This window comes from Cryptomeria japonica, chromosome 10 (genome assembly GCF_030272615.1).
Source record: "Cryptomeria japonica chromosome 10, Sugi_1.0, whole genome shotgun sequence".
NCBI lineage: Eukaryota > Viridiplantae > Streptophyta > Pinopsida > Cupressales > Cupressaceae > Cryptomeria > Cryptomeria japonica.
The window spans coordinates 281,349,470-281,375,323 of NC_081414.1; the positions used below are offsets into that span (position 1 = coordinate 281,349,470).

Sequence of the window (25,854 nt, forward strand, 5' to 3'; positions counted from 1 at the left end):
AGAAAATAAAATAGATATACAAATTGCTACACAGCAATAATAGAAATATAAAGTCGTCGTTTCTTTTTTTTTTTTTTTTTTTAAGCAAGTGCTTTTGACTGGAGCTATTAACCAGTGAAATCACAAGGAGGACTTCATTTCTGAATCGAGGGCCAAGGCATCCTCTTTGAAACATCCTACACAGCCTGAGAGCAGAGTTGTCAATTTCCTAGCCAACGAACAGAGAGCAATCACTCCTCGGCGTGCAAACCTTTGTCTGCCAAGTCAGCAGACCAGTACAGCAACAGACGATGTGAAACGATGGGGACGGAGAGGGGCCAAGCCCCATGCATCGAACTCACGACCTCCATTGAGGGAGGCTCGCAGCAGTACCACTGCGCTATGGGGTGAACCCCAAAAATATAGTCTTTTTATTGCTTTTTCTATTGATACAAATTAAATACAAGAATATTTAATCACAACAACAAAGATCAATTGATCAGAAATCGGGAAAAAAAAACTTCATCACATTCTATATCTTTATATATAAGTCTTAGAGAGATCAAAGAATGGCTAAAAATTTGAGATCAATCAATCTATTTTTATCTGCATGCAAACATGCCATTAATACAAGACTGCACGAGCAGTTCTCCTTATACGAAATGGAAGAGATTACAAACTGTTCCAACATTTCTTAAAAAAGACGGAGGTAAATCTTTTACGATATTGGATGCCCTGTAAAATTTAAACAAACTGATACAATTGAATTTCAAGCAGCCACCAAATTATATTGTGGAATTTAAGTATCTGTATGCTCTATGGCGAGCAAAATCTGTCAATGGCCGTTTTACACTGCGCACTTTATCAGTTTCTGCGGCGGCCCTTTGCACTCCCCATCGGTTTTTAGCTATTTCTATTATACCGCTGTTCTCCTCAACCTTCGACGTGTCCAGGTGGCCCGCGTGGCTTTCACCATTCTCTTGAACCAATCATCCTCCGCCAGATTGATTTCAACAGTCGTCATTGCACGAGTTATCGTCATGGTTTCAAGCACACCTTAGACATGCATCACCTCTCCATAGGCCGATGGGCAAAAATCTCCTTGATAAACCAATTCAAAATTTTCCTTGATAAACCAATTTAAAAGATGTGCATATCATTTAGTATATCCGCCTCATCACGTCGACCTCGGTGGGACTCTTTGCCCACCATTACATCGTCTCCCTATATCTTACAACTTGGCATTTAACATTGACGATTGCCTAGCAATTAGTGTGATCAGCACAGGCCCGTCACGGTTCAATTTAAACACTTTTCTTACTTGTTTCTCCTTTCCTAAGCTTTCCTGAAATGGGATTGACAAATTCACTACGTTTTCTTTCCTAGGTTTATATAAGTAGTTCCCTTTTTCCCAATGATTATGCGCATGCACAACAGCTATATACCATGAGCTATGGATCTATCTGTAGGTGCAGAGGTTACATAGTGAAGACATCATTAGTTTTTGGCATAATATCATACAGTTTTTAGGGCTCCGACGCACAATGAAATTTATAAAAGCCTACATGCGTTGTCGTGTGCATTCAAATATTCACGTCCTTGCACAATGATTGAACCTCAGCTACAAGTTCATATGCATATTACTTTCTTTTACGTAAGCTGTTAATGACCAGGGGTCCAGGAGAGGATTTTGTAGCAGAAAATGGTGAGTCTGTGCCCGGGTTTGGGTATTATGGTGAAGTTGAAATTCGACGAAACTCATTTGGATTTGTGGGTAAAGGATTATTTTGGGAAATGATTCAGTCTAAACATGAAGCCTATTGCAAGTAATTCAAATTTTGTTTCTATTTACAAATTCTACTCTAATCATGTTTACATATGCCTGAAATAACATTGGTACTAATTGAAAAATTATCTTAAATTATCTTTAGCGTTTCATTCAACAGTATTAGGGCTGTGTATGAATGATGTTCATATCTTTTAACAGTAATTCTACATGACATTCATTCTGTACATATTTATAAATCTGTTGATGCTCTGTTTCTTATGTTCTATGGGAACGCGTCATCTACATTTTTTGCCTCGTACCCGTACCGAGAACGAAACAGAGACGTGGGGACGGGAATTTGCTGTTTCTTAGGAGTCCCTTTTTTGGCAATTTCATTGGGGACGTTTCGGGGACGGCTGTTGGGAAGCAGGGGACAGGCTAGGCATCCCCCAAATGCCCCCGGGATAGCTGGCTGTCCCTTATGGTCCAGAAAATTTTGAAGTTCAAAATAAATAAATAAACATATTTTTAATTTATAAAAGAAGTTTGACTGGCCCCACCAAGATCTTAAATAAATATTAAAATATAACAAACCCTAATCTAATGTACAAAACAAACAGAAGGAAGAAAAAGACACTCATTGCGGCTACAAGATCGTCAGACTTTAGCCTTGTGTTGGGATGTCAATCCCAAAAATGCTATACAAGTTGAGGAGGACGAGACACCTCCAGGATTGCTTGGGGTTCCATTGGTTGAGGAGGCAGCCCCTCATATTGATAGTGATTCAGACAGAGACTCAAGCTCTAATCTTGATTTAGATTCTTAGTCTTAGACCTACCATGTGCTGATTATGGACAGCCATATATTTTCTTCGTTTATCTTGACACTATGATAGACAGTTGATTATGGACTTCTATGTTATAACTTTTTATTTACAGTTTATGTCATCTCATAGTTATGGATGTTTAATATTTAATATTTATCATTTTATGTCTATTATGGATATTCATGACATATGTTTGTGGACAATGATTGATAAAAGCATTTGAATTTTGGTAAAATGTTTGTCAATTCTCTTGTGAAATCTCAACTCAAGTCTAATACAATGTTTTAATATCTATGATATGCATATTTGAAATTTCTCTATATTTATTTTAAAAAATCCTATTTTTTTAACAGCTGTCCCTTGCCGTCCTCCCGAAAATAGCTCAAAAGTACCCTTTATCGAAAACACGTCCCAGCATCCCCTGCTGTCCCCGTCCCCGAAACTCCGTGGAACATAGTTTGTTTCAGGTTTATGGAATGGGGATTGCAATGAGGTTCATCATTTGGACAGTTAGATGTAAGAAGCATACAGAGAGTTAGAGGGCTAGTAATAAGCTTCCATACAGTATGTTGATGAGACTTCTGCTTTCACTTGTTTCGACACCATTTTCATACTACATTATGATGAAAATAACATTAAAATTTAAAACTATTATTGATCAAGTTTTTAAAACATCCAATACATTTTCTAATGAAGATTCGGATATTTTATTATTTCCTCATCTACAAGTGGTTCTCTTATACAAAATACATTCCCTTATATTTCTTATGATTCTAACTATCGAGATTTACCTATATTTCTAATGATGAATCCTCTTTTGTACTTGAACGTGGTGGATGGATATAGATCAATCACAACAGAAAAACGATATGCAGAATACTGAAATAATCAATGAACTGAAACAAAACACAAATTTGCTATTGCAAAATAATATTTATTGACCACAGTAAAAATACAGATCCAGACATGGAACTCTGAATATTTTAAAGAGCTACATAGAAACATATCTGTTAGCAAGTGTCAATCGAGTCTTAACGCTCAACTCAATTTTACTGTCATGTGCACGACCATGGAAATACCTTTCATGTTCATTGCCATGCGTAGTTTGACACTCATTTTAGATTTATTTTTTAGATCTGCCAGTCTTCATGTTAAGCGAATAATTCAGGTAACGCAGGTTTAATTTTTTATTAGATTATATGATATGTATCTTAGGCTGCAACCTCTATAGCAAACTGTCTTATTATTGTTCCTGAAACATATCTGCAAAATGTAATCGATCTTTGAAAAGTTGAATAAAAGATTTCTGTTTGTTTACTATTTCAATTTTTTTTTTCTTCGTCTCTTTGTTTGTTGTCTGTATTTTCAGAATCTACAATTGATATAGAGCCTGTTAGAGAAGGTTTATCTGGGCTTGAGAAAGTGGAAAATGAGCATCCAGCACAGCAAGTATAGATTTCTCTGCAAGTAAAAGGAATCTCAGTATAAGAGCATAAGTTGCAGTTTTTGTGATATTTGCTGTTTGCAGTTTTTGAGATATTTGATATTGCCAGCAGACAGTTCAAAGACATCTGTGAAGAGGCCGATAAGATGAAGGGGCTGCAGAAGCAAGAATTGCTTATGATCTCAAAGTGAAAAGGAATCCGCAAGTCATCATATTGTCTAAGATAACCGTAAGGAAGAACCGTAGAAAAGAGAAGAGCCTAGCCTGCAAGAAGACAAAGCCACCAATTTTCTGCAGAAAGGAAAGATAAGGAATCTCAATGCCAGGAAAACATCAGATCACTGAGCTGGAATAGCTGAAATAAATAAATAAGTGTTTTGAGGAACAAATCTCAGCTGATTAAGAAGTCGCTGTTGAGTTTTCTGTAGTTCGGAAGGTGTGGATTGTGGAAGTTGCTTTAGTGCAGCTCGTGTTGGATGTTCAGCAAGAAGATATTTTTTATTCTATAATTAAAATGTTTCTTAGGGTTGTGAGGTTATTACCAAGAACGGTTTTATGTGTGGATAGTTTGAGTTATGTAAGGCGACTTTCTTTTCTCTCGCATCGTGTAAGGAAACTTCCAGTTTGCATCATGCAAAGAATATTTCTCTTAGGATGTGTTGTGTGAGGAAAGTTTCACTTCTCTTGCATAATTGATGTTTCATCAAGAAGGCTATATATATAAGATCGTTGTAGCAACTAGGATGAGATTCGGAAGGAGAGTTTGCTCTTGAAGTTGAATAGAAGATTCAACATTTGCAGGTTTTTCCCCACATTGAGGTTTCATAGGTATATTCATGTTATCTATGTTATTCTGTTTGTGTGATTGGTTTCATGTGAATTTGCTTCTGCTGTTCATTATTGCTAATTAACTCAATATATTAATTGTTATAAATTAGATAGGCAATAATTGTTTTAGTTCTATTCTGTGAAATTTATTGAGCAATTAATCTGTCGCTGGGTTATAGAAATTAACATGGTATCAGAGCTCTAAACTTTGAATATGAAGCCAAGTCTTGTATCATAGATTTCTTCAAATTTCAGTTTTCAATTTCTTCGAGGGTCTTATTTTGCAATGGCAATCAGTGTTCAATATAAGGACAGGATTGAGGGTGCATCTAACTTCTTAGAATGGAAGGCTCGGATTACATTTGTTCTCAAGGAGAACAGGTTATGAACCTATGCTAGTACAGAAGTGACTCCACCAACAAATGATCCTATTGCCCTAGATTCGCATGAAATCAAGGAGGCCAAGCCTCAAAGGATTATCCTTGGTGGGGTAAAAGATCATTTGATTCCTCATCTATCTAGAAAAGACACCGCCAAGGAAATATGGGATACGCTCACAAAACTATATCAAAGCGACCATTAGAGTCGTAAGATGATCCTCAAAGACAAATTGCATAACACCAAGGTGTCCGAGGGCAAGAGCGTGACCTCGTACTTGTCCAGATTGACACAAGACAGAGACGAGTTGGTTGTTGTTGGAGAAACAATTACTGATGATGAGCTTGTGCGGATAGCCCTGAATGGTTTCTCGAAGCACTGGGAAGTGTTTGTCAACTATGTTGTCAACAGAGACTACCTACCTGACTGGGCAAGGCTTTGGGATGATTTCATCTAGGAGGTGATCTGTGAAAATTCTTATCGGGTAAGTCAGACAAAGAAAGTTGACGACGAAGAAAATCTTGCTCTTGCAAGCAAGGGTAAGCAGAAATTCAATAAAGGGCAAACCGAAGGGTCCTCTTCCAAGGATGGGAAAAAGAAAGATCTGAGCAAGATAAAGGGCTTTTGTTGCCATCAGATGGGTCATCATGCCAGTCAATATCCGAATAAGAAAAACAAGAGTAAGTCAAAGAAGAAAGTTGCAGCTACTGTAGAGGTGGACGAGTTTGCAACACAGTTTGAGAATGATTTTTCACTCATTGCCTCTCTCTCAAGTTCAATTGCCAAAAGTGTATGGTATATTGATAGTGGGGCTTTTTTCCATATGACGAGAGTCAATATATATTTCACCAAGTTGGAGGAGAAGAAGAAGTATTTTTGTACTGCACCTGGAGACAATGCCAAGTACAATGCAACTACTTTCTAGGATTAGAGTTGTTGCAGAAAGAGTGAGAGATCTTACTTGGGCAAGAGAAGTATACAATTGATATCCTGAAGCGATTCAGGATAGAGGACTGTAAGCCAATGTCCACGCCACTTGTGACCAACAGGAAGAAGATCGATGCTTCTAGATCAGAGGCAATGGACCCAACTTTATACAGACAGTTGATAGGCTCTCTCATGTATCTGGTCAACACAAGGCTAGACATTTGTTATGCAGTAAATTCACTTAGTCAATTTATGGTGGAACCTAAATGTGTGCACTAGATAGTTGCAACGCGTGTTCTAAGGGATCTCTGAGGCACGATTGACTATGGGTTGAGGTATATTCAGCAAGATGGAGTGAAGCTCGACGGGTTCACCGACGCATATTGGGCAAGCAATACAACTGGCAAGAAGAGCACTTTAGGGTTTTTTTTAGCTTAGGCCAGGAGCAGTTTCTTGGTACAGCAAAAAACAGAAGTCAATTGCACTGAGTTCTGCGGAGGCCAAGTATATCGCAGCTAGTATGGCTAGATGTGAGGCTATGGGGCTTCGGAAACTTCAAGTTGGGCTCTTTGATAAGGACCTAGATCCTACTGTCATTTACTGTGATAATCAGAATTGTATCAAACTCTCTGAGAATCCAGTGTTTCATGACAAGTCAAAGCATATCGAGATCAAGTATCACTTCATCAGAGATTGTGTGGGGAAGGGGACAGTGAACTTACAATACATTCCTACGGATGACCAGATAGTAGACATCCTAACGAAGGCCTTAATGAAGATTAAGTTTCTATTCTTTAAGGATAAGTTGGGTGTTGTACTAAACACCTTCTAAGTGGGATGTTGAATTTTATGTAGTTCGGAAGGTGTGGATTATGGAAGTTGCTTAAGTGCAGCTCGTGTTGGATGTTCAGCAAGAGGATATTTTCTATTCTGTAATTAGAACGTTTCTTAGAGTTGTGAGGTTATTACCAAGAACGGTTTTATGTGTGGATAGTTTGAGTTATGTAAGGTGACTTTCTTTTCTCTCGCATCATGTAAGGAATGCTTCTCTTAGGATATGTTGTGTGAGGAAAGTTTCACTTCTCTTGCATAATTGTTGTTTCATCAAGAAGGCTATACATGTAAGATCATTGTAGCAACTAGGATGAGATTCGGAAGGAAAGTTTGCTCTTGAAGCTGAATAGAAGATTCAACATTTGCGGGTTTTTCCCCACATTGGGGTTTCCTGGGTATATTCGTGTTATTTGTGTTTATCTGTTTGTGTGATTGGTTTCGTGTGAATTTGCTTCCGTTGTTCATTATTGTTAATCAACCCAGTGTATTAATTGTTATAAATCAAATAGGCAAGAATTGTTTTAGTTCTGTTATGTGAAATTTATCGAGCAATTAATCTATGGTTGGGTTATAGAAATTAACAGTTGCCCAACATCATCATTGAAGGTTGAAGTTGACATCCAAAATAAAATCGATGCATATAAGAAGTCGTAGCTGTTAAGTCGCCCCTATTTTGTTAAAGGGAAATTGTTAAGTCTGAAGGCAAGGAATTGCTGAAAAGGAAGTCACTCCAACACCAAAAAGCAAGTCGTTAGAGGAAATCATAGTTTTTTCTTTGAAAAACCAGTTTGTTTCAAGTAGACCACAGTTACCCAAGAATTCTAGACCATCACAAGTTCCTTCACCATACAGCTTCTCTCAACAACTTATGCAAATAACACGAAAAAAAATATTAGGGGTGGTTGTATAGGAGCTTGTCGTCATGAAACCCTACTTTGGTGCTTCCACCTTCATCGATAGTCAAGACAGGGAAAAAGAACAATATGCTATCAAATATAAAGAAGACAAAGGAATAATATGATATCGAATGTAAAGAAGAAAATATGCCAAAAAGCTTCAAAAGTTATCAATCCCTCAGCAATAGAAGGCAAGCAGCGTGCACAGACAGAGTTGCCTTTAGCCATATGCCACAAGGAAGCAACAACACTCTCCAAAGCTTCAATAAATGATCTTGATGCAATTACAATGGAGATCCAAAGGACTACTCTATGAGAATGGATACAAGAGTTGTAGAATAATGGTGATATGAATCATAGAGCAAGTGAGAATGTGGAAGACTGAAGTTCAATCAATGAACTAGAGGTTAAATGGGATGTATCAAACCAAAATAGAAAGGTCGAAAGAATTCTCAATGACTATGGAAATTGACAGAGGCATTACACTGCCAAAACACGGTGGGTGTAACATCTCAACAGTTAGTATGGTCATAAACTATTGCAGGGCGCTAGCATGTTGCGTGGATGTCTATGTGTGCGGGTATTAGTTTGGTGGTAAACAGGCCCCAAGGATCAAGAAGTCAGACATGGTTGCTAATTAGGAATGTTTTGGAATAAGATTAAGGGAAAATGTTGCATAATTACCTTTAATTTAACTAAGGACAGACATATCTGATGTAAAATTGCATGATATGCAATTTATGACATTAAAACTTTCCAAACAACTAACGTACCTAGCAGCTAATTTATCAATGTAAACCTTAATTTCCTGACAACCCCACGTCAAGGGTTAGATTATGAAAAAATGAAAAATATTGTCTCAGCATCAACTTAAACTTCTCTATCTAGGCAAATGTCCTAATTATCCAACTTTGCATCAACATCATTTCAAACAACTTTGGTATTTATGGAAATGAGATCCTAGGCCAATGGAGGCAAACTAAGAGCTCAAATTTCCATTGCATATCATTAGGGACGTAAATAGATTCAGCTATAGTCCTAATAAGAGAGTTGAACACTTGAGTTTGTGTTCTTTTGTTGCAATGGAATTGAACTTGTGAAGTGTGTGTATGCGATCTAGAAATAAGAATATAGCAAAATGATGATTTTGAAAAATAATATTAAAGTACAAAATTAAAAACCAACATAGTAGGCTAGACCTAGAAAGAGGACACAGAGAAGATCCAGAACTGGTGCGTTGGACATCCTAGCCCTAGCAGTATTTGAACTGAAGGAATGGAGGAGAAATGTAGTTCGGAGGTCCTATAGGTATTTCTCCCAAAAATCATCCAAAAAGTATCAAACACATGTGTTGGGTGCCCTAGTCCGAAGGTTTTTTGCCTTTTCAAAATCTACAACTAGTGTTCCAAACTTGTGTTCCAAATCTAGAATTGGTGTTGCAAACTTGTGTTCCAAACAAGGGATAAATGCAAGCAAATTGTTAAAAACTAGTGTTCCATGAGGACACAGGCCCCGCAAAAAAACTTGTCCCCTATAGGGAAAATTGTTGAAACTTGGGGGAAACACCCCCCCATAGCACCACCACCTCCGTCGGGGACGTTCTTGGATCGCTTGCTATATGCCACATGTCATTACATACTGATTGCAACCTTTAACTTCATGAAAACTAGTTGGTCTTTCACGGGGCACCCACAAAGATGTTATATTGCAGACTTTGCCTTGAAGATTTTAATTCATCTCTATTTTTATATCAGCAATGCCCCTCCACCACCACTTTGTCGCCATCTCCTTGTTGTCCCCTCACTATCCCCAAATTTAGGACTTTGGTCTCTAAGTCCCCAAAACCTATTCCTATATCCCCCTATCAGGAAACTTAGTAGAGCTATGTTAAAAACAAAATAAAAACATTGTCTACCAATACAATTTCTATGAATTGGAGGTGTAATGGCCTAATTGATTTCCTTACCTTGATTGCTCTAAGCATATAACTCAATGAACTATCAATGTGCATCCTTCAATACCACTATAACATCATTTAACAATTTAATTACTACAAAAAATCTATGCTCTTTATCCTCAATTAACATTTGCTTACACTATTCTTTCTGATAAAAACCTTGTTTTCCTATCACTTTATGACATTTGGTAAAGGTTTGGCTAGATGTTTTGGTTTTGTTTTATGACGAGATTTTGATTTTTATTTTTATTTTATTTTTTTGATACATGTTCTTGGTTTTGGTTAGATGTTTTGGCTTTGGTTTTATTTCATTACGTTCTTATTTTCAAATTTCTATGCCATAATATTTTTTGGAAATTATTAAATTATATTTAAAATATTGGCATCTCCAATGACCCCTGTCTCCTATTTTTGAAAATTAGTCCTACCAGTACCAATCTCTAGAGTCTCCAAGTACCCCCATCTCCTGGTGACCTTGCCACTTTTCTAAGAAATCATATAAACTACTCAATTGTGAAGAGCACGCGTTTATACTGAGAAGGGGCGAGGGGTGAATCAGTATAACAACGAACTTTACCGATTTAAACTTTATTAATCATAAAATCATCATTTACTTTCTTTTAACAATCATGCACATAATAAGGACACATTTGCACAATGTTTTACTTGGAAACCCAGAAGGAGAAAACCACGACAAATTATTACTTTTATATAATAGTTCTTTTACAATGTTTGTAGGCACCAACGTAGTAGAGACACTAACCCGTAAGTAAGTTTGTGAGCACCAATGTACTAGAAACATTGACCCGTAAGTAAGTTTTTTGTGAGCACCAACTCCCACAACTAGACACCAACTCAACAAGAGACACTAATCTCTTATTTGATAGACACCAACCTACGAATTCTTCAATCGATAATATTATTCTTCCTTCCTCACAAATCTGATTACAAATTCTGATCTGGAATAATGTATATTTTTCCTTTACAAATCTGATCCAAGCATATGTACTATATTCTTTCTTCACAACTCAAGCACACTTCTCTTTCATAAACTTGTCAATATCTTCCTTCAATTTTATCACTAAATACATCAATATTTTTCCTCCCAAATTTGCTCATATCCAATTATGTATTACACATACTTTCTTCTCAAATAAATCAGAATTACATTTCATATTTTTCTTTCTCTATATCTGCTCAAAATCGTGTCATAACTATCTCCAACCTTCCTTCAATATAGATCTTCAATACTGTTCCCTACACACTCTCGAAAACACAACACACTTTACAACTATCTTATATATATCTTCATCTCTCTATGAAGAGATAGAACTCTTATTAATGGTAATAGCTTTTAGTAACCATTGCCATCTTTTTCTTAATCGTAGCCTTTCATACTTTACTCAGCTTTTAACAAAGTTATCGCACTCCTCTTTGATCTCTTAATAACCGGTGTTTCATTGACACAAATTAAACAAGATTTCTGTTTCTTAAATCATTAGCATGTTTTGTTTGAACACTCCTTTGACAGATCGCACTCTTTCATTACTTAATTAACTCGCATTCTTTGAAAACATTACAAAACATAATCAAATCGCACTTCTTTAGAGTTGCTTTAATCAATGTTCTTTGCTGTTTTCTTTAACTATATTCGCTGCCATTTTAATCGCTACTTTATGAATATAATGAACCGCTGTTTTCTATGTATGTCTTTAATGCTTTGAGCAAAATATGAATCGGTTTCTAATCTTTACCAAGCATCATTTGCTAATGAGTCAGACTACTGATCTTCCTTTTTCTGATTGCTGTATTTGTTAATATCAGAGAAACGAAAATCGCCTAAACTCGCCTGGACTCGGCGAGTCCAAGTGCGAGTCACCCTCGCCGAGTCCTGGGGACTCGGACTCGGACTCGGCCGAGTCCAGGCGCCAGACTCGCCAGACTCGCCGAGTTTGGCGAGTTTGGCGAGTTTGGCCGAGTCCCGTGCCTGGGACTCGGCCGGCCGCGATGTGAAAGATAAGTTAAAAAAAAAACAATTTTAAATGGTTTTTTTGACTCTTTTTTTTTGTGTTATTTTTGTTTTATACCTAAAAGTGACTTTCATTTCATTCATTTGCAAAAATAGGAGGAGTAAAATGAGATAAAAAGAATAACAAGGGTGCATTGAAGAAAAACCAGCAAGGAAGATTTCTTCAATTTCTTCAATTTTCTTCAAGAGTTCTAAGAGGTAAGTTGGTAACATTGTTTTTTTGAGATTTTTTTGTTTCTTATATGCAAAAATTCATTTTTCTATTCTTTTTTTTTTGAAAGTTTTACATTTTATTCCAAAATCTTTTCTATGTTACTATGTAGGCCCAGGGTTTGTAATTTTATTTTTTTTAAAGTAGGGTTTGACAAACCCTACAATTTAAAAAAAATAAAATTGCAAACCCTAGTTACCCTACTTTAGCTTTTTTGAAAAAAATGTTCAATGAGAATGAAATTATGAATGCACAACATAGAATGAATGTCTTAATTTATTTTTGCATTTGTAATGTTTTATTGCAGCAACCTTCACATTCTTATTTGCCTCAAGTTTCACAAAACAATCATACAATGTCCTCTTCTAGACCTCCCATTAGAAAGGACCCTGCTTGGAAATATCATGAGGATTTTCCAGGGCAAAGAAAAGGGCAAACAAAGTGTATATTTTGCAAAACAATATTCCATGGAGGCATATATAGATTGAAATACCATATTGCTGGTGTGCGTGGGCATGATGCCGACCCATGCACAAAAGCAGTCACTGAGGCCGTACGTGATTGCTATGTAATGGTTGAAGAAATTGAAAGGAAAAGGAAAGAAAAAGAGGATCTCACAGTCATTGGGAGACATGCACCTTTAGGAACAGGGACACAATTAGGTTGTGTTGGAGGGCCTTCTTCCTTACCTTCATATCGTCCCACTCATTTTGCTACTACTCATGCTTCCGGTTCTGCTTCTATAAGTGCCAGTGCTAGTGCCAGTGCCTCTGCCCCTTCTCATGTTCCTAGCACTGGCAGTGGTAGTGGGAATGTTAGCATTGGACCTAGGATTCGTAAATCTAGGTTGGATACCTTTTTTGCACCTCGCACTACTCCTGGGTCCCAACAGTCACTTGAGAGCATGGGTTGGAACAAGGAGGTCCATGATGCTGCTAAAATGGCAGTTGGCAGATTTTGGATCTATGGCAGTATTCCATTCTTCACAGCCAGGTAAATGTTTTATGTTTGATTGTTTTAATTTTTATAATTTGATTGTTCGTATTAATTTTTGTTGTATATAGTTCATTATACATAGTACATACTTATCTCATTAAAATTATTTGTGACAGGTCACCTTATTGGCAAGAAATGGTTGATGCCCTTACCATTTGTGGGGCGGGGTTCAAAGCCCCTTCTGAGTTTGATTTGAGCGGACCCATTTTGACTGAATTGGTGAATGATGTGAAGAAAGAATTGGGTGATCAACGCCAAATATGGAGCACTAAAGGTTGCACCATCATGACTGATGGTTGGACAGACAGGAGAAATAGAACTCTCCTTAATTTTCTTGTTTCTTCCGCAGGTGATTGATTAATTTTAGTTTCATTTAGGCATTAATTTTTTATTTTTCATTTAATGATTTATTGAATGATCATTGATCTTGCTTTATTTTTTTATTTCAGGGGGCATTGTTTTCATCAAGTCTATTGATGCCTCCGCCCATTGCAAGAATGCCACCTACCTATGTGAGCAGATAAAGGAGGTGATTAATGAGGTGGGTGAAGAGAACGTGGTACAGGTGGTCACTGACAATGCACCAAATTATGTTGCTGAAGGTAAACTTTTGATTACAAACTAATTTTGTTTGCAAATTAATTTCTATTTTGTAACCTCATTAATTACAATGCAACAAATTATGTTGTTGCAGGCAGACTATTGATGGAGAGGCACCCATCTATAGTTTGGACTCCATGTGCCGCCCATTGCATTGACCTCATGTTAGAGGATATTGGAAAACTTCCATGGGTCAAGACATGTGTAGAAAAGGCAAGAAATGTGTGCAAATTTGTATATAATCATTCATGGGTGTTGGCTCTTATGAGACAATACACAGAGCATAAGGAGTTAGCTCGTCCAGGAATCACAAGATTTGCCACAAACTTCATCACATTGCAGTCCATGCTTCGTTGTAAGATGGCCTTGAGACGTATGATTGTTGGTGAGGAGTGGTCTTCCTCATCCTATGCTGCCACCCCAGCAGGAAAAGATATGGCAGACTGCATTTTTTATGAGCGAGGCTTTTGGAGCCCTTGTGATGAGATAGTGAAGGTAATTTTTTTATAAATTCTACAATTTTTATTTAACTTTTTGTTTTATAACTTATTCATCATATTCTCTTATTTGCTCATGTTTTAAATTACACAATATTTTCAATTTTACAGTTTGTTAAGCCCTTGGTGGTTTTGTTGCGAGTTGCGGATGGAGAAAAGCCCGCAATGGGCTACATATATGAGGGCATGGATAGGGCGAAAGAGGGCATCAAATCTATCTATGCAGGAGATGAGAGCAAGTATGGTCCCATTTGGCAGATCATTGATAAGAGATGGCATCATCAGCTTCATAGGCCCATCCATGCAGCAGCCTATTATTTGAATCCGGCATTCCATTTTAGCCCTACTTTCAGGGCTGATGCGGAGGTCCTTGATGGGCTATACTGAGTCATGGAGAAGATGGCACCTGTTGGTTGTACTCAGTCAGATCTTATGCGAGAGCTACAGTTGTTCTCAAATGCACAAGGGGAGACCTTTTCTCGTCCTATCGCCAAAGAAAGTAGGACAACTATGATGCCAGGTAAAAATAAATTGTAAGGCTTAATTTTAGTTTTATTGTATATTGTTAAATGAGTTTATGAGAGACTGATTTTATTTATTTTTCTCATTTCAAACTCAAATAATTAGTGGAACTTTTTTGGCCCAACGACACCAAATCTTCAGAAGTTGGCCATTCGCATCTTGAGCCAACCATGCAGTGCATCTAGTTGTGAGCGCAATTGGAGTATGTTTGAGCACATACACTCCAAGAGGCGCAATAGATTATCCGTGGAGAAGATGAATGATCTTATCTTTGTTCACTATAACCTCCGCCTGAGAATGAGAAAGAATGCATTAGCTGACATCTCTCCTATCATTCTAGATGAGGTTGATCCTGAGGCAGAGTGGGCCATTGAGACAGATCCTGTGGCTGTCTTTAGTGATGATGACACTGATTGGATCGACCAGGTAGATATAGAGGCTGAGGCTGTAGCCATGGCAGAGGAGGAGCAGAGAGCACGAGCAGAGAGAGGAGATTCAGAGGCAGATGGTGATAGTGACAGAGATGGTGACAGTGACACAGATGTTCCTGATGTTGGTGAGCATGGCGTGGTGTCACGAGGAGCGGCTATGGCTGCCCAATCATCTATGACCTACCTTAGACGCCTTCGTAGGGGGGCGGGGCCTTCATCGGAGCCGACGTCGGGGCCGGAGGGTGCAGACTCCTCTGCGCCATAGGCTTGTAGATGTATTTACCTTTGTTATTTGTATGGAACATTTGATGATGATCATATGATGACATGGATTTTTTATTCCACGAGTTTTGTAATATTGTATACATTTGACAATATTTATATATCTATGTTTGTTATTTCCTTCAGCTACAATTTGCGTTTATGCTTATGTGATAGATCATAGATGTATACTTGTGTATGTATTATGTAATGAAATGAGCCAAGTTTGATGATGTTATTGTGTCTTATTCAATAAAGGGTGCATGAAACAAGTTTTAAATCTTAAAAAATCTCTAAATTTTTTGAGTTTTTCACTTTCCCGAGTCTAGCCGAGTCTGGAGCCGAGTCTGACGCCGAGTCCTGAGTCTGAGTCCGATTTGGCCTTGCCGAGTCCGAGCCGAGTCCGAGTTTCGTTTCTTTGGTTAATATAAACAAACATCTCATATCGCCTAATTTTCATCGTTGTTGCCTTTGGTCTGTATGAAGTCGCTGCTTATCTTAAACAATGGGCGCTACTATATGTTAGGACAATATCTCAGTCACATTTCACAAATCGATGGTCTCTGCCATGTTATGTGTGGGTTATACCCATCACGTTTCACATACTCCTAGAATCCTTTATTAGTTTCATCAACACATTCTTATTATTTTGGTCTGCTTGCCTCCTTGTTTTATTGATTACTTGAAACGCTGCTCTTTGAATCATTAACACTGCTTTATGCTGTTTTATCATCTCTTTTTCTGACTTTGATCAGTCTAACTTCTTATCTTCTAATCACCTCATTTGTCCAATAAATTGCAGCCATCACATAATTAATGATGTTGTTATTAGTTTGCTAAGATATATTAAATTGCAGCAATATATTAATCGCTGAGATCCATTGTCTTTAAAAGTCGCTGCTCTCAATGATAATGAAAGTCTCTTTTTAATGAAATAATCTTTCCGTTTAATAGTCGTCAACATATCTTTCTTATCGCTGCTCTAACAGAATCGCTAATCATATTAATGAAACGGTCAGCAACCTTACTATTTTGCCAATCCTTCTTTATCGCTGTTTTATAATGGATCACTGTCTTTTACAGAATATACAAACTGTTGCTATTTGATTTCTCTTGTATCATTGTCATTACTATAGCATAATGACTTCTACTCATCATGTTTGGTCTTTTATCAACCTGTCCATCGATTATTGGTCTATGGCTTTTTATGATTTCTTAACATTGTCTTCTTATCTTCTTGATGTCAATGTCAATATTTCCAACAAATTGTTCCACACTGTCAAGACCTACTACTAAAAGAAACTTGGAGTTGATTTGTCACTAGGATTGATCATATTTTCAAGAGATGTAGATTACTCTTTGTTTTACTTAAGTTGGTTGTGTTAAAAGTTCCATCAACAATAGCCTTCCTACATCAAATATATCGATCTTGAAATAAATGAGAATGGAATGGTTTCTCTTTTGGACATCATATTTTTAATCACAATTAACCCAAAAATCTTCAATATTAGGCTAATGTTTGAATGGTGATCTTGCACATTTTTCTAGTAACTGTTGTAATTTTATGACACCCTTGGTCCATTAGTGAGAACTGATCAGAGATATGTTTCATGGACCAACGCTGCCCCACTTTGATCCAAGAGAAGACGATGGAATCATAAAGTATGAAGTGTTGCCTTGTCGAAGTTCATTTCCCAAGCCTTCTCTTCCTCTCTTTCCTGGAACTCCAAAACCTCGAGGTTCCGAAGTTCCCTTCCTTGGTCTCTTGTTCTCTTGCCACGGAATTCCGGAACCCTAAAGTTCCTAAGTTCCTAAGTCTTCTACCCGGGAACTCCGGGACCCCCAGGTTCCCAAGTTCCTTATTCCTCAACCCCGGATCCCAAATTCTTTATTTCTCAACCTCGGAACTCCGAAACCCCCAAATTCCTTATTCCTCAACCCCGGAACTCTGGACCCCGAGGTTCCCAAGTTCCTTATGTTCTAAAGTTCCTAGTTCTTCTACCTCGAAACTCTGGAACCCCCAGGTTCCCAAGTTCCTAGTTCTTCAACCCCGGAACTCCGGAACCACCAGGTTCCCAAGTTCCTTAGTCTTCAACCCTGGAACTCCGGAACCCCCAGGTTCCCAAGTTCCTTAGTCCTCAACCCCGGAACCAACAGGTTCCCAAGTTCCTTAGTCCTCAACTCCGAAACCCTCAGGTTCCCAAGTTCCTAGTTCTTCTACCCCGCAACTCCAAAACCACCTGTTTCCCAAGTTCCTTAGTCCTCAACCCTGGAACTTCGGAACCCCCAGGTTCCCAAGTTCCTAAGCCTTCAACCCCAGACCTTTGGAACCCACAGGTTCCCAACTTCCTTGTCTTATACCCCAGAACTCCAGAACCCCCAGGTTCCCAAGTTCCTAAGTCTTCCCAACTTCGGTGACCCGGGTCTCTGAAGTCTTCCAAACTTCTTTCTGGCTGGCAACACTTCTGGATGGCATGATCGACACTCAAGGCTTTAAATGCTTCGACAACTTTGGTGACTTATGCACCTTCTTTTGTGGAGCCACAAGGGTGCATTTAATATTTTTGGCAAGATTTCCATCAAGGGAGGTACGGGGCCATGCTTGGTGACTTGTGTCATGACTGCATACTCTGACTTTCGAAGGTCAGTCAATCCACCTTCTCAGGATTGCCTTTTGTGGTATGGCTAGGTTGCTTGCATGTACAAGTCAAGTGCATGCACTTCCCTATACTTCCAGACTGACATACAGGGGTCATGATCACTCTTGTAACCATTTTTCCATATAAAGGTTGTCAATCCTCATTGTAAGGCGTTTTATCCCTTCTGGCTTGAGCTATTCCATGCTCTCCCACTTCTCTTATATTTATCTTGCATTTGTGTAACTGTAAGTTTGGCCATTGGCCTTAGAATTAATTGAAGTCACCATTCTTGCCTACTTTCAACTTATGTATGTTGTGTATGTTTCCTTACCTTCATCATAGGTGTATGTTTTGTGGTTCTTCTCTCATATATGTTGTGTAAAATTTATTTCAGAGTGTGACTTGTGCGAAACCTTCTCCCCTCTTGGCATTCAGTGAATCATGACCTTCATACATGCATTGGGGTCACTCATAAAACTAAAGTTTGTGCATCTCCTGGGTGTTTCAGTCAATTTTTTGTGTCATTTCGGGTAGGGAGAGGAACAATCTCTTCTTGGTGCATCACCTCTTTTTATTTCAAGCATTTCTCTCTTCCCTTTACCTCTTCAATTTGTCAGGGTAGGCCTAGGAGTTAGTTTTGAAGTGTTGAGTTGGTTCAACACCTACACTTGGATTGAGAAGGAAGTTGGCCTTCTCTGGAGATTGAACCCCCTTGTGCAAGGTTCCACACTTCAGGGTTGTTTCTATGTTTCACAAGGTTGCTGAGTTGATAGCTTAGCAAGGGTGCAAGGTTTTGTGATAATAGTTTTTGGCACGTCTGGTGGGACTTAGTTAGACATACATGCTAAGGATTCAGTGTTAATTCTTAGTGTTTCAGCCTTTAGAGGCAGTCATCTCTCAAGCACTTGGCGACTCTTCTCAACAAGTACAGTTCTTGTTCAAGTGAAGTTCCTAACTCGAGGACCCCGGAACACCCAGGTACCCAAGTCACCAACTTCGAAACCCCCAGGTTCCGAAGTTCGCAAGTCCGGAACGCTGGAACCCCTAGTTTCGAACTTCCTGAGTCCTCAATTCGGGAACCCCGAGGTTCCGAAGTCATGCAGTCCTAAGCCCAAGCCAACTGAAGATTCAATGTGTTCTTCAGTTCATCAAGCCTTTGGAAGCAACATCTTTCAAGCACCTGGCGACTCTGCAATCATTTGGTGGATCTATGGTATGTTATGAGTCTCTGGTTGAGAGGGTCCGTCTGCTCTCTTTAAACATTTTGTTAAACAAGCTTCATCTCTTTCAAATGCTTTAATATGAGTTCATATCATGGGTGTAACTTCTATTCACCCTCATTCTATGAGAATGCCAACCATTTTTCTCCTCCTTACCAGCACGACTGAACTAGGACTGCTTCTAGTTTCAACCCAAACAACTTCACTTCAGTAATAGGTGGGTACTTTCCTAATGGTTGCCACCAACCCACCCCTGCTCAACCTTCTTGGCAGCCCAAACAGCCCCAAGATGACGAAAAAAGGAAAATTGCAGAAATCAAAAGTGTGTTACTTGATTTCACCAAGCAACTGGAGAAGTTGAAAAGACAACAAGAGTGGGATTTACAGCAGGATCAGCTTGCTTATCAGGCTCAGCTTCAGCAACAACAGATGGGAGCCCAAAGACAACATAGGGAGTTCCTTGCAAGGCATCTTGCCTCTGCAAGGAAGAAAGAAATTGAGTAACTAGCAGCCATCGAGATGTGGCTTATATAGGAGGAGGTTTGTGCCCCTAGCGTTCCTAAGTTTGAAATCCCAAGCATCAAGCAGGGGAGACCTCCCAAGCCTTCAACTTCCCCCCCTAGTTTTAAAGTTTCAGGTTTCAAGGGAACTCCAACTGTTGTTATACAAGAGCGTTCGCCTCAGTGCCTTTTGCAAAACACCCCACCACCTAGGCCCTTTCCTGATGCTATCTCCCTTTTTAAGGGCGGACCTGTTGTATGGAGGACGGATGGTTCCCATCCTCATCATGACGAAGAGGTCCAATCAGCCATTGGTGAGCCTTCATATACTCTAAAGGAAGAGAAATCAGCGATGCTGCAGGAGGATATTGAGAATAATCAGTTGCAACAGCAAGCCATTGAACATGAGGAGTGTGAAGGTAAAGAGGAAGACATTGTCCTCCATTTGACAATCTTCCTTTCTTTATTAATCATGAGAAGGATATGTCTACACCTCCCCCGGTGGTAGCTCTGGAGCAACATGCTAGTCTTGAGGAGGGCACAAGGGGTAATGTGTGTACTACAGATTGCATGGCAGATGGATCGTGCCATGAACCTGAAGTCGTTGCATTCTGTTGCCTAGAGGAAACAAAAACAAAGAGACAATCTAAAGATTTTCGATCTTCTTGTGAGGTGTCTCATAAACCTGAGATATGTGCTGATGAGTTGGATATCAGCACATATGATTATGATGTATGTTGGTTCTACCCTGTCCCTGAAAGTGATGATGTTGAGTATGAGGTCTTCATTCAAGGTGAAGATGTTTCTTTTGGCATTAGGGATGATGTGCTTGAGCTTGAATGTTTCACTTGGGACCAACATGCCAAGTTTGATGACGTTGAGCAACAACATGTTGGTCATGCCGACAGTCTTTTGGTTGCTTAGCTTGACAGTATACCCAAGCTTCAAAGTTTCCAATTTGATGTGTCTGAAGAGCCCCCTTGTGCAGGCCAAGACAGAGATATGGTATACTTTTCATCACCATGTGAGTTCGAGGCCTTTTCCTTTGGTTTCAACTCACAACAAGAAGAGATCGGCTATTGTGGAATAAATGATGCCCTCTTGTATAAAAGAGATGCCTTCTCTTTTGCAAGGAGTAGTTCTTTTGATGCTAGCCGACTCCTAAAAAAATCCCCCCTTGCTACTATGTGTATGCTTCATGCATCCTCGGATGTCTCAGGTGGCTATTTTCTATGGCTTCCCTATGGTGGCAAGGTGAATGGCGAAGTGTTCTTTCAGCACATGAGTAGTATGTGTGATCTAATGCATGCATACAAGAAATTTCAACCATTACAGCTAGATGGTGAATGTAACAATGATACGAAGGGGATCAGCTGCTTGAAAAGGTTCCTCTTTGACAAAGGCAAAAGCATCAATTGATTCTTATTGTAACAATGTAAATATTAGTTAGCTTTCTTTTTTTCCAAGAAGGTCATGAGCACAAGTTGTTCCCCTTCAAAATGGCAGATCTTGATACTTTGCAAGTTACAGAGGAGAGAGTTTTCTTTTTTCTTGTAGTTGTGACTCTACACCCAACGGATTACACAGGCTGCTGATCTATATGCTTAGCAAACAAGCATCCCGCAGAGGTCGCCAAAAATGTTGTCATTTTATTGCACCCTTGGTCCATCAATGAGAACCGATCAGAGATATGTTCCATAGACCAGCGCTGCCCCAATTTGATCCAAGAGAAGACGATGAAATCATAAAGTATGAAGTGTTGTCTTGTCGAAAGTTCCTTTCCCAAGCCTTCTCTTCCTCTCTCTTTCTCGGAACTCCGAAACCGCGAGATTACGAAGTTCTCTTCCTTTGTCTCTTGTTCTTTTGCCCCGGAACTCCTGAACCCTGAAGGTCACAAGTTCCTAAGTCTTCTACCCGAAACCCCCAGGTTCCCAAGTTCGTAGTTCTTCAACCCCAAAACTCTGGAACCCCCAGGTCCCCAAGTTCCTTATTCCTCAACCCCGAAACTCTGGAACCCCCAAATTTCTTATTCCTCAACCCCGGAACTCCGGAACCCCCAGGTTCCCAAGTTCTTTATTCCTCAACACCGGAAATCCGAAACCCCCAGGTTCCCAAGTTCCAAGTCTTCAACCCTGGAACTCCGAAACCCCCAGGTTCCCAAGCTCCTAGTTCAACCCCAGAACTTCGGAACCCCCAGGGTCCCAAGTTCTTTAGTTTTCAACCCCGGAACTCCGGAACCACCAGGTTCCCAAGTTCCCTACTCTTCAACCACAGAACTCTGGAACCAACAGGTTCCCAAGTTCCTTAGTCCTCTACCCCGGAACTACGGAACCCCCAGGTTCCCAAATTCCTTAGTCCTCTACCCCAGAACTACGGAACCCCCAGGATCCCAAATTCCTTAGTCCTCTACCCCGAAACTCCGGAACCCCCAAGTTCCCAAGTTCCTTAATCTTCTACCCGGGACCTCCGAAACCACCAGGTTCCCAAGTTCCTTAGTCCTCAACCCCGGAACCCCCAGGTTTCCAAATTCCTAGTTCTTCTACCCAAGAACTCTGGAACCCCCAGGTTCCCAAGTTCCTAAGTCTTCCCAGCTTTGGTGACCCAAGTCTCCGCAGTTCCCCCAACTCCGGTGACCCAGGTCTCAGAAGTCTTCCAAACTTCTTTCCGACTGGCAACACTTCCAGATGGCATGATCGACACTCAAGTCTTTAAGTGCCCCGACAATTTTGGTGATTTATGCACCTTCCTTTGTGGAGCCACAAGGGTGCATTTAATGTTTTTGGCAAGATTTCCATCAAGGGAGGTAAGCGACCATGCTTGGTGACTTGTGTCATGACTGCATACTCTGACTTTGGAAGGTAAATCAATCCACCTTCTCAAGATTGCCTTTTGTGGTATGGTTGGGTTGCTTGCATGTACAAGTCAAGTGCATGCACTTCCCTGCACTTCTAGACTGACATACAGAGGTCATGATCACTCTTGTAACCATTTTTCTATATAGTGCTTGCTAAGCCGCATTGTAAGGCGTTCTCTCCCTGTTAGCTTGAGCTATTCCATGCTATCCCACTTCTCTTGTATTGATCTTACATTTGTGCAACTGTAAGTTTGGCCATTAGCCTTATAATTAATTGAAATCACCATTCTTGCCTACTTTCAACTTATGTATGTTGTGTATGTTTCCTTACCTTCATCATAGTTGTATGTTTTGTGGTTCTTCTCTCATATATGCTATGTTAAGTTTATTTCTGAGTGTGACTTCTGGGAAACCTTCTTCCCTCTTGGCATTTCGTGAATTCTAACTTTCATACATGCATTAGGGTCACTCTTACAACTGAAGTTTGTGCATCTCCTGGGTGTTTCAATTGATTTTTTGTATAGTTTCAAGTAGGGAGAGGAACAATCTCTTCTTGGTGCATCACCTCCTTTTATTTCAAGCATTTCTCTCTTCCCTTTACCTCTGCAATTTTCTAGGATAGGCCTATGAGTTAGTTTTGAAGTGTTGAGTTGGTTCAACACCTGCACCTGGATTGAGAACGAAGTCGGCCTTCTCCGGAGATTCAACCCCCTTGCGCAAGGTTCCACAATTCGGTGTTGTTTCCATGTTTCACAAGGTTGTTGAGTTGATAGCTCAGCAAGGGTGCAAGCTTTTGTGATAACAGTAACCACTTATGTTTGAATCCTATCCTCTTATCACAAACACACAAATCCACTTTTGATAGAGTTCCAATTTCAATTTTCTTATATGAAGAAAAAATGCACTAACATACACTAATACTTATAGTGAATTCCACTTCAAGCCTTTAATTGCTAGATATTACTAATTTGTATTGTCTATGTACCCTATAGAGCTACGATTGACATTTGGGTAATTACTAAGGTGGACCTTAAAAACCACAACTTTGATGTCAAAAAAGAAAGTTAACTATGACTGTTGGGATAACCAGTGAACAACTGAGGGGGGGGGGTGAATCAGTTATTAACAGATTATATCAATTAATCCAGTTAATAACCTTAAACCGAAGCATATAAACATTAAGTACCGAAATAGCAGAAACATATAACGGTAAGCAATGAAACCTAGCAATAAAGCAGATAATCAATACAATGCAAACATACCACATAACACTATGATTTGTATGTGGAAAACCCAGAAAGCGAAAAAACCACGGTGGGAAGCCTACCCACAGTCAGATGATACTTCTGCAGAAAGAATGTGATACAATGAGGGGCCTGCACATGCAGGAAGGCACATTGCCTAGAGCGTACTGCTTATTATAAAAGAGTCTCATTGACTACAGAGGGGTAATAACCATCTCAAGATAAAATGGACAACAATCAAATAGAGTAAACTACCAAAGATAGCATCTATCATGCTTGATTACAGTCCCGATTAAGCTCAATACCAGAGACCTTTAACCTCTTACTTAATCTTCGATCACTTATGATCGACCAAATCTCCTTCGCATATGATATTACATTCTGAGATCACGACACATTTTCTATAATGAAATCTTACATCATTTTACACCAACCCTAAGGCCTAAACCAATTAGGTCGGCCACCTAAATGATATTAAAATAAGATCATTACATAAATCCATATTACAATGATATGCCATGTCGGCTTAAGACCAAAACAACAATAACCAATCCATAGAACATCCTGAAACATCCCAGTAATGTGTAGAGTACACGTTAACATGATACCGGTCCATAACCTAGATAGGTACCACACCTATTCTGGGTCCACCACGTCAAAGCAATATCTTCAAGCAGTTGAACCACGATCAAAGAACATCTTCAGCATCCTGAAATCCATCTAGAAGCCGCACCAACACCACTTATGCATCCTATCAAGATTCCTCAATGAAAGCTCTACCGGTTAAACCTTAAACCAATGCCGATATGGGTTTACAAGAGTGTATGATAGCATCCGATTATCAAATCAATACCAACTGACAAAAACATGCTCCAGAAGCATGTAACACATAAAATCAAACATACTCCATAGATCCAAACATGTCGGAAGTGTCCAACAGATAGTCCCTTCTGTTGGTAACACTAGATCTTCTACCGGTAACAAAAACCTGTCTACCAATAACCAAATCCTGCCTTCCGGTAACCAACCATAACAGCTAGTGTTGACATCAATGACAAAACATCAATGCAACACATAATCAATTCATCCATAATGCCAACAATCTCCCCCTTTGTCGTTGATGGCAACACTAGATGTGAAAAACATCTAAGTACCAAAAAAATGGCAAAAAAGTGTCCCCCTATGGAAGACAACCAACAATCTCTTGAATATCAATAACTCTCCCCCTATGAATAATATCTCTGTAAAGTTCTGAATTTATTTTTCGCATCACTATCTCTCCCCCTTTGACATCAATACCAGAGATATGACACAAATATCAAAGCAAGAATATAAACCTCTGAATCTTAAAGCTGACTACTCCCCCTAAGTAGTAGCACCACTCATCAGTGTCGGAATGAATAATATCTGTGATAATGCATGCCAAAATGATAACAAACTGCATCAATCAAGTCTATGTCGAAGGGGCAGAAACCCCTAACCTATCTCTCAAATACTCAAATGATTCCTTAGACAGTGGTTTAGTGAATATATCTACAATCTGTTCTTTAGTGTTCACATAAACCAATTTGACTTCCTTTCCTTCTACCTTGTCCTTTAGAAAGTTATACTTTATTGATATATGCTTAGTCTTAGAGTAAAATACCGGATTCCTAGACATGTCAATAGCTACAAAGTTATCATAGTAGATAACTACCCGTTCACTAAAATTTACCTTGATATCCTTCAGCATTTGCTTCATCCACAAGACTTGAGTGCAATTAGTTGTTGCTGCAACATATTCGGCCTCTGTTGTTCCTTGCAAATACCGGAATATCCTCTTTACTACACATTCATGACTTTCTTTAGGATTACTTTGATATCTTTAAACAATACTTACTGCATTCATAATATCCGGTCTAGTCTAAGTTAGATATAGCAAGCCACCAATCATAGACTTATACCTTGTCGGATTTACCGGTGTAGAAGTATCCTTGATAGATAATTTCTCACTTGTCACCATAGGACTACTTA

General features: G+C 39.2%; 3 protein-coding genes across 5 annotated transcripts in view; 2 read left to right on the forward strand and 1 right to left on the reverse strand.

The window, feature by feature from the left end:
• The window catches only part of LOC131075861 (MADS-box transcription factor 23), a 165,863-nt gene that overhangs the window by 9,373 nt on the left and 130,636 nt on the right, over positions 1–25,854 (reverse strand). The window lies entirely within an intron of this gene.
• On the forward strand, positions 11,997–13,508 carry LOC131859417 (uncharacterized). Its single transcript, XM_059213133.1, has 2 exons — positions 11,997–13,070; positions 13,190–13,508. Exons 1-2 carry the CDS (start codon positions 12,301–12,303, stop codon positions 13,428–13,430), a joined length of 1,011 nt encoding a protein of 336 aa, XP_059069116.1. The 5' UTR covers positions 11,997–12,300; the 3' UTR covers positions 13,431–13,508.
• On the forward strand, positions 13,718–14,713 carry LOC131859418 (uncharacterized). The gene is made up of 2 exons (XM_059213134.1): positions 13,718–14,168; positions 14,282–14,713. Exons 1-2 carry the CDS (start codon positions 13,779–13,781, stop codon positions 14,555–14,557), a joined length of 666 nt encoding a protein of 221 aa, XP_059069117.1. The 5' UTR covers positions 13,718–13,778; the 3' UTR covers positions 14,558–14,713.

What these genes read in the sequence shown, in the direction of transcription:
- LOC131859417 (XM_059213133.1), top strand. Translation starts at nt 12,301, where the DNA reads ATGTTCAATGAGAATGAAATTATGAATGCACAACATAGAATGAATGTC. An exon ending in ATTCCATTCTTCACAGCCAG is followed by an intron (nt 13,071 to 13,189) that starts GTAAATGTTTTA and finishes TATTTGTGACAG; the next exon opens with GTCACCTTATTGGCAAGAAA.
- LOC131859418 (XM_059213134.1), top strand. Translation starts at nt 13,779, where the DNA reads ATGGAGAGGCACCCATCTATAGTTTGGACTCCATGTGCCGCCCATTGC. An exon ending in CTTGTGATGAGATAGTGAAG is followed by an intron (nt 14,169 to 14,281) that starts GTAATTTTTTTA and finishes TCAATTTTACAG; the next exon opens with TTTGTTAAGCCCTTGGTGGT.